Here is an 18,446-nt window from a genome sequence, read left to right as displayed (position 1 = left end):
GGTTAAGCTTGTGCCCAAAAAACCTTTATGTGAGTCTATGGAGGACTGGAGGCCCATCACTTTGATGCCGGTTATATACAAACTGATCGCCAAAATGTTGGTACATCGGATAAAGGATATCCTTCATGATGGATTTCATCCCAGGTAATATGGTTTTGTTCCAAGACGGCACATACATGACAATATCTTTAACACTCTCATTGTAATGGAATATGCAAAATATTCAGATCAAGATGTGTTGGTCATGCAGGTGGATGTGGCGAAGGCATTTGATACAATACAGTGGGATTATGTCTCTCAAATCATGTTAAAACTTGGTTTTGGGCCAAAGCTAGTTAATGTTATATATTGGCTTTACTCAGATTCCACTGCACAATGCTTTATAGGGAATCACTTGTCTGAGTCTTGGACTCTCGAACGTTCAGTTCGACAGGGATGCCCTCTCAGTGCTCTGCTTTATGCCATTGCTTCACATCCTTTGCTTCTTTATATGGATCACATGGTTGATACTGGACAGCTAGAGGGGCTTTAGATTTCTGTTTCACGACCTTTCATTGCACAGGCATATGCAGATGATTCATTCTTCATGCCAAAGAATAGTCCTTTGGAGATTTGCCTCTTGATGGATACCCTTTCGGATTTTGGGTTGGCAGCTGGTCTTAAAATCAATTTTCAGACATCAAAACTCTTGCCTCTCAAGCATTGTGACTGGCATGCTATCTTGTGGCCAGGCCAGATTATTAATCCGGAAAATATAGTAAGACATTTGGGCTATCCTATTGGCTGGAAAATCAGCAATAAACAACAAATGTCGTGGGTGTCAAACAAAATTCAGGACACATTAGAATATTGGAAGATCTCCACTTGACCTCTGCATGTACGGCTTCGAATTGTCCAGTCTATTGTTCTAGCTTATGTCCAGTTCTACCTTCCTCTATTACATTGGTCATCTCGAGATCTCACTTCCTTTATGTCTCAAGCCATGGAGATTTTCTGGAAAACTAAGCTTCATAAAAAAGCTTTACGGCTGCTCAAAATGGACTTACTTTGCTCACCAAGAATGCATGGTGGTTTGAATATAATAAACATCCAATTTCATGTGTTGGCAAGAAAGATCACTATGCTCAAGACATTTTTTCAACAAGAGCAGCCTTGGTCTATTATGTTGGCAATTTTGTGTGGACAGATGAGCACACATGCTTATGGACATTGGCTAGTTGATCCATCGGAAGTAGTACTTGGCAAATTTCAAGGTAAAATCCCTAGTTGTCCATTTTCTAATTCCTTGATTCGGGACTGGAAGCAAGTACTCTCTCACATCAAATGGTCTCCCCATCCTGCTTCTATAGCTTCCTCACTAAGAATGGAAAGTATTCATTGGAGTGCTGTGTTTTCCTCTCCCCTTGCTGTTCAACATCCCATCAGAGCTTACAATCTTATGAAAATGGGTATCCGGTTCATTGATGACGTGGTAGATATGCAAGGAAATATTCTCCCTTTTCCAGTAGCATGTCGACAATACAATCTGGGATGCATCATAGACCTATTTGGAAAGCTATTGCTCATTTCTTACTCCCTCTGGTTCCGATTCCGACATTGAATGTCAGAGACAGGCTTCAAGATTGGCACCTTCAGTCTTCAAATACAAGCATATCCTCAAGGCCTTTGCATTTATTGACTTCTATACAGGCTTATCGATTGATATTACCTCCTCCCTGGATTGCCCATCATGCTAATTCTCTATGGCATATGAACAAGTCATTAGCCTGGTGGAAAGGAAAATTGCAATTGATATGGAAGTTGAAAATGCCATTGAAGCAACGACTCTTTTTATGGAGATGTATTGTTGGTATTCTTCCAGTAGGGGTGAAATTGGCTCAAAGACGGATAGCTTCACCTCTTTGTCCAAGATGTCACCTTTCATCTGAGAGTATTCCGCATTTACTGTGGTTTTGTTCATATTTCACACACACACACACACACACACACACTTACTTTTTTTTGGGTGAAATCTTATATTTCTGTGTGGGAAACTCCAAAAGAGGTAAAAACCCACCAATAAGTACAAGGAAAAAATTTACACAACATCCTTTAGCTTCAGATTATTGCTTTGTAAAAATTGATGCAGTGTAGAAACCACACGATCAATAAAAATAAGTTGTTTTTTGCCCTTGTGATTCTTCTTAATATAGCCCAGCACCTGAAATTTCTGAATCACAGGGTCAAAAACCTGTTGTAACATGGGATGAAAAGAATTCAATGAAAAGGGCACATCTGCATCCCGGACAGAAGAAGACTCTGGCACAGGGATCAGAGGCAGAGGAGCTAGATCAACATCTGTATCCTCGGATGAAAGAGCTGCATTTGATAAAGCAGGACTCAGCATTTCAGCTTCACTCCGAGGATCAACTTGAGAAAAAGCATGTGCAACATCCTGTATGATCCCCTCTGCAAGAGGCACATCCATATCCTGAGGAGGAGGAGGCTGATGATGCTCAACAGGAGTCGGATCCTGAACTTTTTTAGCAAGAGAAAGATTGGTGTGTGATTTTTCTACCTTCCTTCAGTAATGCTTCAAAGCAGTAAAAGAAGGCTTATCCAGTAAAGCCGTAGCAGAAACACACATACTTTTTTTTTTTTGGTGGAATCTTTGAGTCATTATATTACAAAAAAAGCTATCTCAGAAAGGGAGAGCTATAATACATCAAGAGAAAATGTCACTGTAGGACAAATATACATCATGATCAAAGACACGAGATTACAAGCAATCAAAAAGCGATTGCTGCAAAGAGTATCTGAAGAAAGAGAAATTGGAAAAAAACAGAATCACCAAAGACCCTATGATTGCGTTCCTTCTAGAGAGTCTAGAGTGCCCAGTACCGAACCCAAACAAAAAAGAAATTAAACTCTTGTCTAGGTGGATGTACACCAAAAAGCCAGAAGAAATTGCCAAAAGCAATATGAGGAAACCGAGCTCTCAAAATCTGCCCAAGGAAGTCCAAGAAAGCACAAGAGGAAGGACAATGCCAAAAGAGATGAGGCACAGTCTCTCTTGGAGCCAGATATCTGCGACAAATAGAGGAAGCAATATGTCGTCGTGCCAAGAGCTGTCCATGAGGAAGAACACGCAACAAAACTCTCCACAAGAAAACCTACTGACGGAGAGGAATCTTAGAATGCCAAGTCTGTCTCAAACGTTTCCGCAACCATTTCATAGGACGATTAAGATGCCAAAGCTGATTTGCGAGATAAATGATGGAGGAAGTAGAACTTTATAAAGAGAAGAGACAGTAATATGTGCAAACTGCAGAGGACAGCATGACAAGCCCACAGAAGAAAGTGTCCAGTCTTGAAGACGATCCTGTAGATGCAATGGAGGGACCGGTTGAAAAGGTTGGAGCATCAAAGTAATCTTATGCCAAAGTGGACGATAATGCATTCCAAGCCCAAATTTGGTAGCGGCCAAAGGAAAAGTAAGGGGAAATCTAGCATTATCAAAAACATCCTGAACCAAACGAATCCCCTTGAGACTCAGAAAATACGAACGTTGCAAAGCCAAAGGAAGGGCAAACACTCTAGACCAATGTATACTTTTAGCTTTGAAAGAGTTGCCCTGCAAGGAATCACTGCCATGCCAATCCAAGTGGGAAAGGATATGTTTCCAATCCATTAACAAATGGGAAACCAAAGGACAGCCAAGAATTTTGCCTATCACAGAACCAAAAAGAAACTCCCTATTGGGAAAGCTGCCAATGACCAAAAGCTGGAGATTCAACATGCAAGAGTAAATGACGAATCATGGCAGCTTGCAAAAACTGCAGCATGAGTTTCCCCTTATGGGCAAGAATGTGCAGATGGATATTGAGAATATTAAGACCTCCATGCATCTTTGGAGAACAAAGCTACTGTACTTGAAGCAAACGCAAGCTTTTTTTGCCATGGCGAGAACACCAGAAGATTTCCAGAACCTCAGACATAAAAGAGGCAAGATCAGGCTTGCTGAACATAATAAGAGGCAAGTAGAATTGAATATACGCCATCAGAATAGATTGCACAATTTGAAGACGAACATGCAGCGGCCAAGTTGCCAATTTCCAGTACTCCAACTTTTTCTTGAGAGCTGCGAGAATCCAATTAGATTGTTGACGAGGAGAAAGTGTCCAACTCAAAGGATAGCCAAGATGACGAACCAATTGAGTTGGTGGGATGATTTCTCCAGGCCATAAAAGAGAGTGCCATTCCTTGGAATGCAAAGGCAACAATTTTGATTTCTGAAAATCTACATGAAGCCCAACAACTAAACCATATAAAGAAAGAGCTTGCATTAGCTCAGAAAGATCCTGCTTTGTATTGCGGGGAGTGAAAAATAAATCATCTGCATAAAGCTTGAGCAAGCAATGGTTTACTGTCATGAATTTCCAAACCATTTAGCTTATCACACACATACACACACATACACACACACTTTTTTATATATAGTGAAAGCTTTGATTGATTATATTACAAGAATAGTCACCTCGGAAAAGAGGCGCTAGAAAACACACACACACACACTCGCTCACTTTTTTTAATATCGTGAAAGCCATGTTTCTTTATATTATAAAAAGACTGATTCCTATCTTTCCATGTAGTTTAGAGTGCCCAATGTCTGACCTATATAAAGAACAAATCAAACTCTGGTCGTCGCGCGTGAATCCCAAAGAGCCAGAAAAGATTTTCAAATGTAACAGAGGGAAAGCGTGCCTGAAGACGCTGCTAAAGAACCAAGAAAAAATCCCTAGGGATGGGACAATTCTAGACAAGATGAAGCATAGATTCCCTAGGAGCCAAACATATGTGTACGAGGTGTACCCAAATATGTCTACCACAATGGCAGATGATATCACCAAAAACTCAAAGCTCAAAGCATCAAAATGCATCAGGCTCATGTGCATATACTATGCATCCATATGAGCAAATCTGGCCCAACAGAAAATATCAACCTGCAATGACAAAACAATGGCAAACCCAATGCCAATAAGTGCCAAATGCCTCAAGCATAAACACCATCCATGGGCATAAGCATCAATAATGTATCATCTAAGAGAGCATAGCACTATCACTGCATCAACTGCAATGTGTCAAAGCTGTCCCTCAGCATAAAATAGCATCTGTGTGATAAATGTCCATCAATAAAGCATCCCACAAGGCCATATGGGCCTATTAGCGCATCCAACAAGGATCACAATGCATCCAAATGGCCTATAAAGCATCCACTACAACCCAATGCAAACCACAAATGAGCGCACACGGCTCAGGCTGCAACTAGAGTGATCTGCGTAAGGTATATCCAAGAAATCAATGCCCCAAGCTAATGATTGCTAGTGAAAATAAAACCGGGATGTCTCAAAACATGGGCACCATTATATAATAGGACTCAGCAAGAAAATCTACAAATCTCTCTCTTCTGCTGGTAGAACTCTGAAATCCCAACCAACGGATGTGAAATCGGGAGTTGACCCTTGCAGTTTACTAGCAAATAAACCCTAGGTAACTTAGAGTTAGCAAAAATCTAGAACCTTAGAGAAAATTTGAAGCAGAAGACAAATTCGTAGACATAGAGTATCACAGATCTGCAAAAGCTCCACCAAATCGCCCGAAAACTTGCAGATAGATATTCTAACGCAGGAGCAATATGTCGACAAGCTAGGAGTTGGCCAAAGGGAATGACACCAAGCAACACTCTTCCATAAAAAAACCTGTTGGCGAAGGGGTAGTTTGTAAGGCCAAATTTGATGCAATCTTTTACGCCACCATTTGGCACTACGATTAAAAGACCAGAGTCGGTTGGCATGCTGCATGATCCAATGAGGAGGCAGCAGAATCCTGTATAAACCAGCCACTGAAATATCAGCCAGGCGCAAGGGCGCATAGAAGAACCCTGGTGATGCAAAGACCAATTAGTAAGCCGATCTGTGAGCTCCAATTTGGGTGCCGACAGGAAAGAAAAAAGCATCTTAGAGAGGGAATGCCAAAGTGGTCTGTAATGCATCCCCAATCCATATTGTCTGGTGGCCATTGGAAAGGCAGTAAAGTACCATCATCGCGAAGGACATCACCAACAAGTGAAATGCCTTTAGAAGAGAGGAAATAGGAGTGCCTAGGTTCTTGTAGAGAAAGCGGCGGGTGAAATACTTTTGATCAGGGTGCAAGTTCTCAGCCCTTAAAGAATTGCATTGCAAAGAGTCACGCCCAGTCCATTTAAGATGAGATAAAATCTCCTTCCAAGCTAAGAGCATTTGAGAAACCAAAGGACAGCCCTTAATCCTGCCATCAGGTGTCCCATGAAGTGGGATGCCAATGCCCAAAAACAGGAGTAGACAACTGCAAAAGCAAATGAGAGATCATGGCTGTCCAAGGCTGATCACCTTCTAGAAAATGCAGCATCATTTTTCCCTTGTGCACAAGAAGACGGATGTGAATATTAAGTATGTTAAAGCCACCATGCATCTTAGGCGAGCACAAATGCTCCATAGAGAGTAGTTTGATACCCTTACGACCACGCTTTGAGCATTAGAAAGTCTCCATAATGATGGGCATGAAATCAGAAATATCTTTCTTTTGAAACATCATCAAGGGCAAAAAGAACTGAATGTAAGCCACCAAAATCGATTGCACAATTTGCAGACGAACATGGAGAGGCCATGTGGCTAATTTCCATTACTCCAGTTTCTTTTTGAGTTTTGCAAGCACCCAACCTATTTGCTGCCGATGAGTGATATTCCATCCCAAAGGATATCCAAGATGACGAACAAGCTGATTGGGCGGAACAATCTCTCCTGGCCACAATGAGCTATGCCAATCCTTGGCATGCAAGGGCAAAAGCTTAGACTTTTGGAAGTTCACCTGCAGACCAGCAGCTAAACCATATAAAGATAAAGCATTCTTGAGCTGAGCAAGATCATTTTTTGTGTTCTTAGGAGTAAAGAAAGAGTCATCAGCATGGTCTTGCTGCCATGAGTCTGCAGGCCATGCAAAACATCTGCGTCAACAAGGTGATCAATATAACAGAGCATCGGGTGCGTAGCAATCGCATAAAGCAAAGCACTAAGTGGACATCCCTATCTCACAGACATATACAAAGTCCATTGATCAGAGACATCTCCCAATAGATACATGCCGCTTTGCTATCACTGTATATCCAGTAAATAAGATTTTGCATTCGATGCCCAAATCCCAGACCTTGCATAGTCTGGGAGATGAAATCCCATTGCACTGTATCAAAAGCTTTGGCAATATCCACTCGGAGCAAAAGCACACATCCTGCTGAGTATACTTGGCATATTCAATGCCAACATAAGCATTTGCAATGTTATCAATGATGTGTCGGCGAGGAATAAAGCCATATTGATTAGGATGCAAGCCATCTTGCCGTAACCTTTTATTCTATCAACTACTATTTTGGCATGATCTTATAGATAACCGGCATGAGTGTGATAGGCCCCCAATCAGCAAACGATTCCCAAAGATGCTTCTTGGGAATTAACTTAACCAGCCCTTTTTTCCAAGCATCTGGCATTTGCTGATTTTGCCATGCAATATTAATTATATGTAGCAAAACATGAAGGAACAGAGAGAGATAGAGAGCAAGAGAGTGTGAGAGAGTCGTAAGCTTGGAAGCAGTAGTTGCTCTATAGAGTATGTAAAGAGTACAACACAAAGTAGTGTAGATAAGGTTTTGTCATAGTGACAAAACCTTAGTAGTCACTAACCATAGTTAGTGAACTAACTGCAGTTAGGGGGAAAAACCTCTAAAAGAGGGAAAAGTGCCCCTAACTAACTTATTATATTACATTGGTCACTGCTGAATTATAGATATAATTCCAACACCCCCCTGCAGTGCCAATGTCATGTACAAGGCTGATCAATCACCAAACGGATATAAGTTCAGGGCACTGCGAAATGCCTCGAACTTCTCACGTGGTAGTGCTTTGGTGAAGATATCTGCAACGTTGTCATGTGTGGACACAAAGATCATACTGATCTCTCCTGCATGTAACTTCTCTCTGACGTAGTGATAGTGAACCTCAATGTGCTTCGTGCGAGCATGAAACACTGGATTCTTTGCCACTGCAATGGCACTCTGACTATCAGTGAGAATTGGAGAAGGACCCTCCAAAGACAGATGAAGATCAGCAAATAAACGTCTCAGCCAGACACATTCCACTGTTGCTGTGAAAGCTGCCCTGTACTCAGCTTCACATGATGAGGTAGCCACTGTAGATTGTTTCTTGCTTAGCCATGAAATGCAAGATTTTCCCAAAAAGAAACAATTGCCACTAGTGGACTGCCTAGTGTCATAATCACCAGCCCAATCTGAATCACTGTAGGCATGCATCTGCAAGTCACCCCCCTTGGGAAATAGTAAGCCAAAAGACTTGGTGCCTTGCAAATAACGGAAGATGCGCTTAACTGCCTGCCAATGCATAGTTTTAGGGCTGTGCATATACCTGCTCACCTGAGATACTGCAAACTGAATATCAAGCCTAGTATTGCAGAGATATATGAGGCATCCAACAGCTTGACTGTAAAGTGTGGCATCAACTGATTCTCCTGCATCATGCATTGTGAGTTTCAGCCCCGGTTCCATAGGAGTAGATATGGGCTTACACTCTTGCATGTTAAATCTGTCCAAAAGTTTCTGAACATACTTTGACTGAGACATAACAGTGCCACGTCTCTCATGAGAGAACTGGATCCCCAAATAAAAATGAAGCAGCCCCAAATCTGACATATCAAAGTGGGTCTGCAAATCAGTTTTGAAATCTGCAATTTTGTCGTCATTGGACCCTGTGAGCAGTAAGTCATCAACATAAAGAAGGATGACTAATATTTCCCCCCCATCCATCTTGATGTAGAGGGTGCTCTCAGTAGGACTATTGTGCAGCCCCTTGCTGGTCAAAAAGGCATGTATCTTGGCATACCATGCACGAGGGGCCTGTTTCAGCCCATATAAAGCTTTATTAAGCTTGCAGACTTGAAGTGCATTTGCTGTAATGTCAAAACCCGGAGGTGGTTTGACATACACCTCTTCCAGCAAGTCCCCATTTAAGAAGGCTGTTTTGATGTCCAACTGATGAACATTCCACTCAAAATGTGCAGCCATTGCAATTACCGATCGGATGGTGGTCATCCAGGATGTAGGAGCAAAAGTCTCCTCATAATCTATGCCCTTTTTCTGAGCATAGCCTTTAGCAACCAGCCTGGCTTTATATCTGTCAATGGAGCCATCTGGCTTCCGTTTGATTTTAAATACCCATCGTGTGCCAATAGCATGTTTACCCTGTGGCAAGTCCACAACATCCCAAGTCTGATTTTTGGCAATGGACTGCAACTCATCGTGCATGGCATTCATCCAATGCACATTACCTTGTGCCTCTTCAAATGTGGCAGGCTCCTCTTCATCAAGGAGAGTACCTGCATATGCTGATTCCACTGAATTAGCACCTTCCATGTGCCTTGCTGCACTGCGAGTCCTGCCAGGTAACGGGGCATCAAGTTTACTCTCCTGGAGAGTCTGTAACAGCCAGTTTGGGACTGTTTTTGCTGCATGTATGTCTGCAATTTCTTGCTGTACCACTTGTTCCACTTCCTGTGGAGGAGGCATGACATCCCGTGGCGGAACTGAAGCATTTGAAGGTTGCTGTAAATTCTGATTTGGATCAGAAAAATCAGCAGGGGAACCCAATGCAATGGGTAGCAACCCTTGAAATACATCTTCTGAAGGTGAAGGCATTTGAAAATCAGCCCGAGTGTAAGCTGAATTTTCAGAAAATATCACATCTCTACTTACAATGATTTTGCGTGTAGCAGGATTGTAGAGACGATACTCCTTGCTTTCTGCACTGTATCCAACAAATATGCATTTGATGGCTTTATCTGACAATTTGTGCCTAAATTCAACTGGCACATGTGCATAGGCAAGGCATCCAAAGACTCGGAAGTGATCCACTGAAGGCTTCCTGTCATTCCAGACCTCAAAAGGAGTTTTTGTTTTTAAAGCCTTAGTGGGAGCCCTGTTCAAAATGTAATTGGCACACATCAAACCCTCTAACCAGAATTTATGAGGCATGTGTTTGCTTTTCAGCATACATCTGTCCATCTCCATGAGGGTTCTATTTTTCCTCTCAGCTTTGCCATTTTGCTGAGGGGTCAGCTTGACTGTGAGCTGATGCACAATACCCTTTTGTTTGAGGAAAGCATCAAATTCTGCAGATAGGTATTCCCCACCTCTATCCGTGCGTAATATCTGTATCTTGAGCCCGGTTTCATTTTCAACCATGGCTGAAAAGTGTTTAAACACTGTGAACACTTCAGATTTCTTTTTCAGCCCATAAACCCAAGTAAAATTGGAGTAGTCATCAATAAATGTGACAAAGTACAGATGACCACCCAATGAAGGAGTCCTCATGGGACCACAGACATCACTGTGTATAAGCTGCAATTTGCGAACAGCTTTAACTGAACCATCCTTCTTGAAGGGAAATCTATGCATTTTACCTAAAATGCACCCTTCACAGGCATGTGGAGGAGGTATCTCAAGAGGGGGCAATGCATCAACCATTGAAAATTTCTGAAGTGTCATCAAGCTGTTGTAATTCATGTGGCCATATCTGGCATGCCATAATTCTGCATTTTGCATGGCAACTGTAGGGGAAGAAATTGCCAAAGCATGAGCTGCTCTTTTCTGAAAAATATCAAGCTGAAAAAGCCCACGCAGCAGAGTACCAGATAACATTAAGGCATAGTTAGCTTCCCTGTCCCGGACAGCACATTTGTCATCCTCAAAGATGACCTGAAATCCATCTCTGTTAAGAGTGGACACTGAAAGGAGATTTTTGGTTATGCCAGGCACATATAAAACATCAGAAAGTCTGAAAATTGAGCCATCAATTGCAGTGAGCTCAACTTCTCCTGTGCCACGTACTGAATATGAGGAGTTGTTGGCACAAGTGACTTTCTTACCAACAGGGGGTGGATGCAAGGAAGTAAAGAGACACTTCCTCGAAGTGATGTGCTTGGATGCACCGCTGTCAAAATACCATGTGTTCAGTGTTTCATCAACACTGAAAGCAGATGCATCTGAAGGAGAGTCAAAACTGCAAGTCAAAAATGCATATGTATCATCACTGCATGAAGCTGTACTATCCCGAGCATCTGGAACAGCCAACTTAGAATCAGAAATGCAAGATAAAAAGGCATAATCTTGACCAACAAAGTTGGCTGCAGCATCTCCACTGTCAGATGCACAAGGGGCTGAATCTGAAACAGCCATTCCTGAGCTGTTTTTCTTTTCCTTTGCAATCCTTTTCCTGCATTCTGCTATGTGATGACCTGGCTTTTTGCAGTAGTGACAGAAACCCTTCTTTTTGGGCTTGCTTGCATCACTTTTAGCCTTTTGTGAAGGCTGTCCTGACCCACTGGAAGGCTGATTTGCTGCTGTTTTTGCCTGTCCCTTTGTTTTTGATTTGAATTTTGAGAGCATGGCTTGTTCACCTGAACGTGAAGCCAAATTTTTCCTGGTCTGCTCTTCCTGAAGCAGAAGTCCTATCAGCTCATGAAAAGAAAGAGGATTTGCACCCCCCCTCAATGATAAATTCAGCGAAGTATGAAAGCTGAGATAAGACTCAGGAAGAGAATTCAGAGTGGTTGTAATCATCTCTGAATCAGGAATAATTTCATCTATATTTAACAACTGCTCTCTGAGATCCTGTAGCTTAGTGAGGTGGGCTGACATGGAGTCACCCTCCTCCATATGTGTATTGCTCAACTCTCTTTTTAAAAAAGATACCCTGGCATCATTCCGTGCTGCATACATGCTTTCCAAAATATCCCACGCTGCCCTGGAGGTCTTACACGACCGGATATGCGGAATGATTGATCTTTTCACTGAAAGAGAGATGCAAGACAAGGCTAAGGCATCTCGTGAATCCCATCTCTTTTGCTCAGGAGTATTAACTGTAGCTGCACCAACAACTTGTCCTGCAGCTGCACCTTGTGCACGACCTCTTCCACCTCCTTGGTGAGGAGGGGTAGCAGGTGCAATATCTGCTGGTCGGATTTCATCCCCATTGACATAATCCCATAAATTGCGAGAAATCAGAATATTACGTACCATGAAACTCCAGAGGGAGTAGTTGGTACCATCTAATTTGTCTTCTTGAGAAAGACCACCAAACTGAAAATCATTCTGATTTTGATGGGCCATATCTGAAAAAGGAATTGAAGTAGATACAAGGCTGAATTCCCTTACTGGGAATAAAATGCACAACTCCCAAAAACCACACCCAAGCACGGGCTGTATGTGTAACTTAGATTTCTGCACTTGAGCTGTCAGAAATCTGTCCAAGCATAAAACACTCTCCAAAATCTGCCAAAAGTGTTCCAAACACTCCAATAAAGGCAGTATATACTGAATACTCCAAAAAATGCTCTCCAAACACAAAAGCCCCAATTTGTGGCTAGAAATTGCAGCCAGAAAGGGGTAAAAATGTCAAAAGCCCCAAATCTGCAATTTTAATACAAAAGCCCCAAATTTCAGACAAATCTGCAATTTTGCTCTTGTGATAGCTTCAAAATTGCCCAATGATTGCAATGGCTGCAATCTGCAAAATGCCCCAAATGTTCTTGCAGAATACTTAGCCAAACAATGGCTGTCTGCAAACTCAGCCTGCCAAAAATCACCTGCCAAATCAAAGATGACCTGCCAAGAAACACCTGCAAATCTCTTGTCCAAAACCAAGAAGATACTTGCTGCTGTACTGAGATTCAGTACAGATTTACTGTACTGAATACTGTACGGAAATGCCGTACAGTTTGTACGGCACTGTACGGCAGATACGTCGACGACAGGTACAGTCACGATGTACGGCGCTGTACGGTGTACGGCGCGTAGGTACGGCGAAGTACGGCGTAGATGACGCAACTTTTCGGCGCTGGTACGGCGAAGTACGACTGCAGGTACAGATTTGTACGGAACTGGTACGGAACAGTACTGCAGCAGATGACGAACAGATTCGGCGCTGGTACGGCGGGCGAAATCGTACGGCAGGCTTACTCGTACGGCAGGCTTACTCGTACGGCAGGCGTTAGAAATCCGTACAGTCGTACGGACTGTACGGGCAGATTTGCTGAGGCTGAAAGTCGAGGCAATGGTTGAAGCTTGAGGGAGCAAGGAGCACCAGACTCTTGGACCTGCTCTGATACCAAATGAAGGAACAGAGAGAGATAGAGAGCAAGAGAGTGTGAGAGAGTCGTAAGCTTGGAAGCAGTAGTTGCTCTATAGAGTATGTAAAGAGTACAACACAAAGTAGTGTAGATAAGGTTTTGTCATAGTGACAAAACCTTAGTAGTCACTAACCATAGTTAGTGAACTAACTGCAGTTAGGGGGAAAAACCTCTAAAAGAGGGAAAAGTGCCCCTAACTAACTTATTATATTACATTGGTCACTGCTGAATTATAGATATAATTCCAACAAAACATCCTTCAAAGCATCCCAGTAGGCCAGGAAAAACTCCACCGTAAGGCCATCCCTACCCGGAGACTTCCATTTGCCACAGGATTTCAAAGCATCAAGAAGCTCCCTTTCAGTAAAAGCTGTCTCAAGTTGCATAGCCTGATCAAAATCAATAATGGGAGAAATATGCTGTAGCAACTGACTTCTAGCGCAAAGAGCCTCTTGCGAAGAGGGCTGCGGATTCCCAAATTGATGAGAAAAATGATCAACACATGCCCGAGCAAGCTGTGCCTGCCTGATGAAGTCCAAGCGCCATCAGATGTCAAGACTTGAGAAATATTTTGAGCTTGATTTTTAGAATGTAAACTTTTGAAAAACTCTTTAGAGGAACAACCTTTATCCGAAAGAGCCTTCTGCCGGGCCCGTGTTTCTCATTTGGCAATTTTCCTCTGATCATTCAAGCTCAGGCTGAGACAAAACCCTGATGTGGCTGAGTTCTGTCAGTCTCGCTGACAGTTGGCTTTAGCATCTGTAACTGTTTTCCTCAAGTCATGCAAATAATGTTTGCCATAGTCATGAATAACAGATTGCATACGAGAAGCAAAAGCATTCCAGGCATAATCAAGACCAATCTGACATTGTTCATGAAGTGGTGAAATGGCATGACCAACCATTTGCCTATATTCATTATGCTCCAAGTAACTGTTATTGACTATCTGGCAATCTGTCATGCGGCATTGCATGAAAAGAGAGTCTTAATCAGAATGGAGCATGATCAGAATGAGGAAAGGCATAATCCACCCATGTTTGACTAGTAAGGGCATCATACTGATGCGCATTTATCATATACCAACAGTCCAGCCTAGCCTTCTATGCAGATAAAGCATTATGCTGAAATGTATAGCCTGGAAGCAAGGGTTTGAACTCTAGCCAAATATCCAGTAGCTCAAGATGAGAAATCAATTGAGACCACTGTTGCCGTTCTAAGGCTAACATGTGATTATTGCTAGAAGTATTATCCCCTTGAAGTGGTGCATTATTGAAGTCACCAGACAAAAAGGCATGTTGCCTCCAAGGATACCGCCGCATATCCTCCCAAATGGATGCCCTTTGATGAGACGATTGAGGAGCATAACCAGATGCAAACTCAAGAATTTCATCCTGAAAGAGACACTGAAGTATGATCCATTTGCCTTCTTTATCATTTAATGCCACCACTAGTCGAAGAGCATGTTTGACCAGAAAAACAACACCCGAAAAGGAGTATTCTGCCGCATAGAAGATATCATATAATAACCTATCCTGCCCGCATATGTATGCTGATTATGCGTGCGGGCGTGCACACAAACACACACACACACACATTTATGCATGCATTTTTTTTTTCTCGCAAAAAGTAGTGCTAGTTATATTGCTTGAAAACGAGAGTACAAGAAGGCCTAAAGGCCAGCGGGCTGTAATCACAAAACGGATACAGCCTGTGGTAACAAAATAATTACAAGCCTCTCAGGGCATAATCATCTGAGTGTGGACAAACAGCCACGGTGGGGGGGAGTAATGCCACTGAAGACTCTGAGCAGAGTGCTGGAAGAACAGCTCTTGATGGTCCCACATTTATGCATGCATGTATGTGGTACACATGGGCATACCAAAAAAGAGGCCCAGCCATAATGGGGCATGATCTGACAATGTGAGGGAATGATCAATTCACATTTTGCATGTGAAATCATCATAGTTCTGTGCATGCAGAAAATACCATCTGTTCATTCTAGCCAAGTAGGCCATAAAAGCATGTTTGGCCAGAAAAACAACACCCGAAAATGCTATAGAGGATGCTTAAGAGCTCTTATTGATGGCAGGCAAGAAACTGCCTTTTTTTCCGTCTTACTAAACATTGGTTCTCTCTTCCAGTTTGTTCCTGGGCAGGGTGTCCTCATTTTTTTTCGGCTTGCCAAGTTGCCTAACTGCTCTGCGCTCGTCATCATATAAAACTATTTTTATGTACACACCCTTAAGGTTGCTTTCTCATTTTTTTGATTGCATACGGAAAGGAATGTTGCACGGCGATGTGGATGGCATTAGTGAGGGGAAGGGATTGGGCATCTATGTCTGGTCGCTCATCTATGTCCTCTAATGAACTGGCAAGAGTGATTGAACTGGCAAGAGTGATCGAGTTATACTGGTAATGTGTGGATGAAGAGGTCTGCTGGGTGTCTTGGATGGGTTGGGGGAGTGTCAAATCGAAAGGGAGGTGGGAATGATCTACTCCTGGTATGAGTGGGTATACGACGAGATATGCAAGATGAAGGTAGGGGATCCCATGATGTAGTCTAGCTATATCGTGGCCACCTCAATGTGGGTAGCATGTGTATCTCTCTGATCCTCACCATCTCAGTAATCCATTGTAGATGAGCAGCTCGTGAGTGGTGCACATGTCTACTAAATATTTCCCTTACTGTGAGACTGGATTCAGTATGTACATCCTATGATCTGTGACTTAATTCACCGTGTGGTTGGGGGTATTATGGTATCCTCTTGGGAATCCAATATTTCTGCTTGCGTGTCCCTAGTCCTGGCATTGAAATCCCCCATGAGTAGGACGTCTCCTTGTTGCATGTACCTCTGGATATCCACATAGAGTGCCAAGAAACCTGTCATGTCCCAGAGCGTATTCTGATCTCTAGGGGGGAAGTAGCATGCTGGAATGTACACGTCTGTGGTCGAGGGCATTGTGAGTTGGATCCACGTGTAGCAGGCATGCTCATCTGTGTCTATGACTGTAACATAGTCTTGAAGGTGTAAGCGGAAGAGAATTACCAATCTGCCTGAGCCACTTACTCCTCCATCAATGTGGGTCTCCGATAGGTACATGGACAAGCGTGTGTATGGGGAGCCCCCTCTCTGGGCTCCAGCGGAAAGGATCAGATCTTTCCCCGAGAAAGTCTCTGCAAAGTCGCCTATTGTTTCTGTTCCTAAGAGCAAGAGACAAAGCACTAATGGTCCCACAGGATGCATATCCCTATTTGGGTTTAGGTGGAGGTTTCTGTCGACCTCTGCCATCTCTGTATATCGCATATTTTTCTTTTCATTGGGTAGGGTAGCTCTGTTACTGGCTTGTGCATCTCTCTCAGCTCTACGTGAGATTGTAGTGAGCTTACAGCAATTCAGCTTATTGTGTCCTTCACTTACTCGAGCTCTGTTTATGGAGGGAACTACACTCTATAACACCTCCACTTGTGAGAATGGTTGCTTGGTGGTAATGGTGTGCTATGTGGAATCCAATATGCTATTAGGCTCTCCTTAGGTATGGGACCCTTGGGTGTATTGCAAGTGAAAGATGTGCCAAACAGAAGGGCATAGATCAAGTATATGTTATTGAGCTTTTTGTCATAGCTTTATGAAATTGTTAAGGTTTTGCTTTATATACAGGAAACACTTAATTATCTAATCAAATGTATATTCAAGAGAAGGTTTTATAACACACTAGTTAACAGAAATAACTGTTTGGATTGTGCCAGGCAATGGAAACAAGAACGGGCTTTTCACTATTTTGTTAAGAGATTATGGTTCGCATGCTGCTGCATCATGTATGAACCGATTGGCAAAGCTCAGGTATAACTACACTCCTTGTAATCCATATGGTAGTTTCAAGTCTATATTGCAAATCATTGGAAGGACTTTGTAGGGCTAAAAAGAGATGATAGCAAATGGTGTTTTCTACACTAGACGTCATTCCACTGACTTCCAAACGAAATAAGACAAGATGTTGCATATGGGGAGGGACTGAACAAGGTCTTCTGAGAGTTAAAAAAAAAACTTTACAACCAAATTCTAATCTCCTTTCCAGGCCCTGCATAATTCAGAGAAGCCTAGATAAAATAAATTACAAAACACAAACTTTAAATTTAATGTTCTGAACAAAAGCAAACCCCAATGATACTATGCGGATTTTACTATCATCTTGCTTTATCTATAATGGCATAAATCAAGAGAGAAGACAGGGCATACTATGCAAAGAAAGTAAAAGACAAAGTCTGTACTCTTCTCATTCATAATGTATCGCTACATCATGGAGGTTTACAACTTGCAAAGATGGAAACAATGAACCTTAACAAATTGTATGATATGCTAGCAAAAAGAAAACTTTGACAGGTGTGTTTGTTTACAAGAAGTGACTATGGATGAGCCTGGAGATTAAGGCTCTTCAATAATCTAGCTCTCTCCATGAATTGTATCAACTTATCACATAGCTGATGTGTTCCTCTTTTAGAGACTAGCTTAAATCACAACGCATTTGGAGACATGTTGGAGCATAGTGTGACAGTATATCAGTATATGATTGCCAGTGGGATCCTCTATTGGAAAATTGTAACAAGAGGAATGGGTACGAATTACAATTTTATTCATTTGTTGTGACTTTATAAGTATTTGTTTGACATTTGACCACAAGATTAACAGGCTTGATGTATGCCAGAGGTTAACTTTATTTCGTCGTCGTTTTGTGAATGAATATATGTAATACATGCTATATATTTCTTACATATGCCCAAAAGCTTTCTATATGTAAAGTTTTAATTTAGCTGTGGTGATGCAGTGCTAGGTGGATTGGGAATCATGGTTTTTCAATCGGAATTGATGATGTTCAACCTGGGGTCCGCCTTAATTCCAAGAAGGAGGAGCGGATAAAAGAAGGCTACAACAAGTGTCATATGCACATAGACCTATTCAACAAGGGGAAGCTCACCCTGCAACCAGGTTGTGATTCCGCTCAAACTTTGGAGGCCGAGATCACTGGCGAACTAAATAAGATCCGAGAAGTGGCTGGCAAGGCGAGTTGTTCATCTTTTAAGCGAAAGATTTTATGACAAACAGTATTGCCATTTTGTCTCATTGGAATGTTGGAAATTTCGATCATGAAATAGTTTCTGGAAAATAGTGTTTCATGCCATG

The 18,446-nt window shown here is 42.3% G+C and overlaps 1 protein-coding gene across 2 annotated transcripts in view; it reads left to right on the top strand.

Moving 5' to 3' along the window:
* The window catches only part of NRPC1 (nuclear RNA polymerase C1), a 209,708-nt gene that overhangs the window by 105,961 nt on the left and 85,301 nt on the right, over positions 1 to 18,446 (top strand). For both annotated transcript variants that reach the window (XR_015542205.1, XM_087385582.1), the window contains exons 14-15: positions 17,015 to 17,108; positions 18,091 to 18,325. Coding sequence is in view for 1 of the 2 variants with exons in the window: in XM_087385582.1 (XP_087241708.1) it covers positions 17,015 to 17,108; positions 18,091 to 18,325 (329 nt within the window). In the remaining variant the exon portion in view is untranslated. The remainder of the gene's footprint in view (positions 1 to 17,014; positions 17,109 to 18,090; positions 18,326 to 18,446) is intronic.

The sequence above is a fragment of the Dipteris shenzhenensis genome, chromosome 15 (genome assembly GCF_047967505.1).
Source record: "Dipteris shenzhenensis isolate YYH24624 ecotype China chromosome 15, Dip_SZ_1.0, whole genome shotgun sequence".
NCBI classification, from domain to species: Eukaryota; Viridiplantae; Streptophyta; class Polypodiopsida; order Gleicheniales; family Dipteridaceae; genus Dipteris; species Dipteris shenzhenensis.
This window is presented reverse-complemented; position numbering and strand designations above follow the sequence as displayed.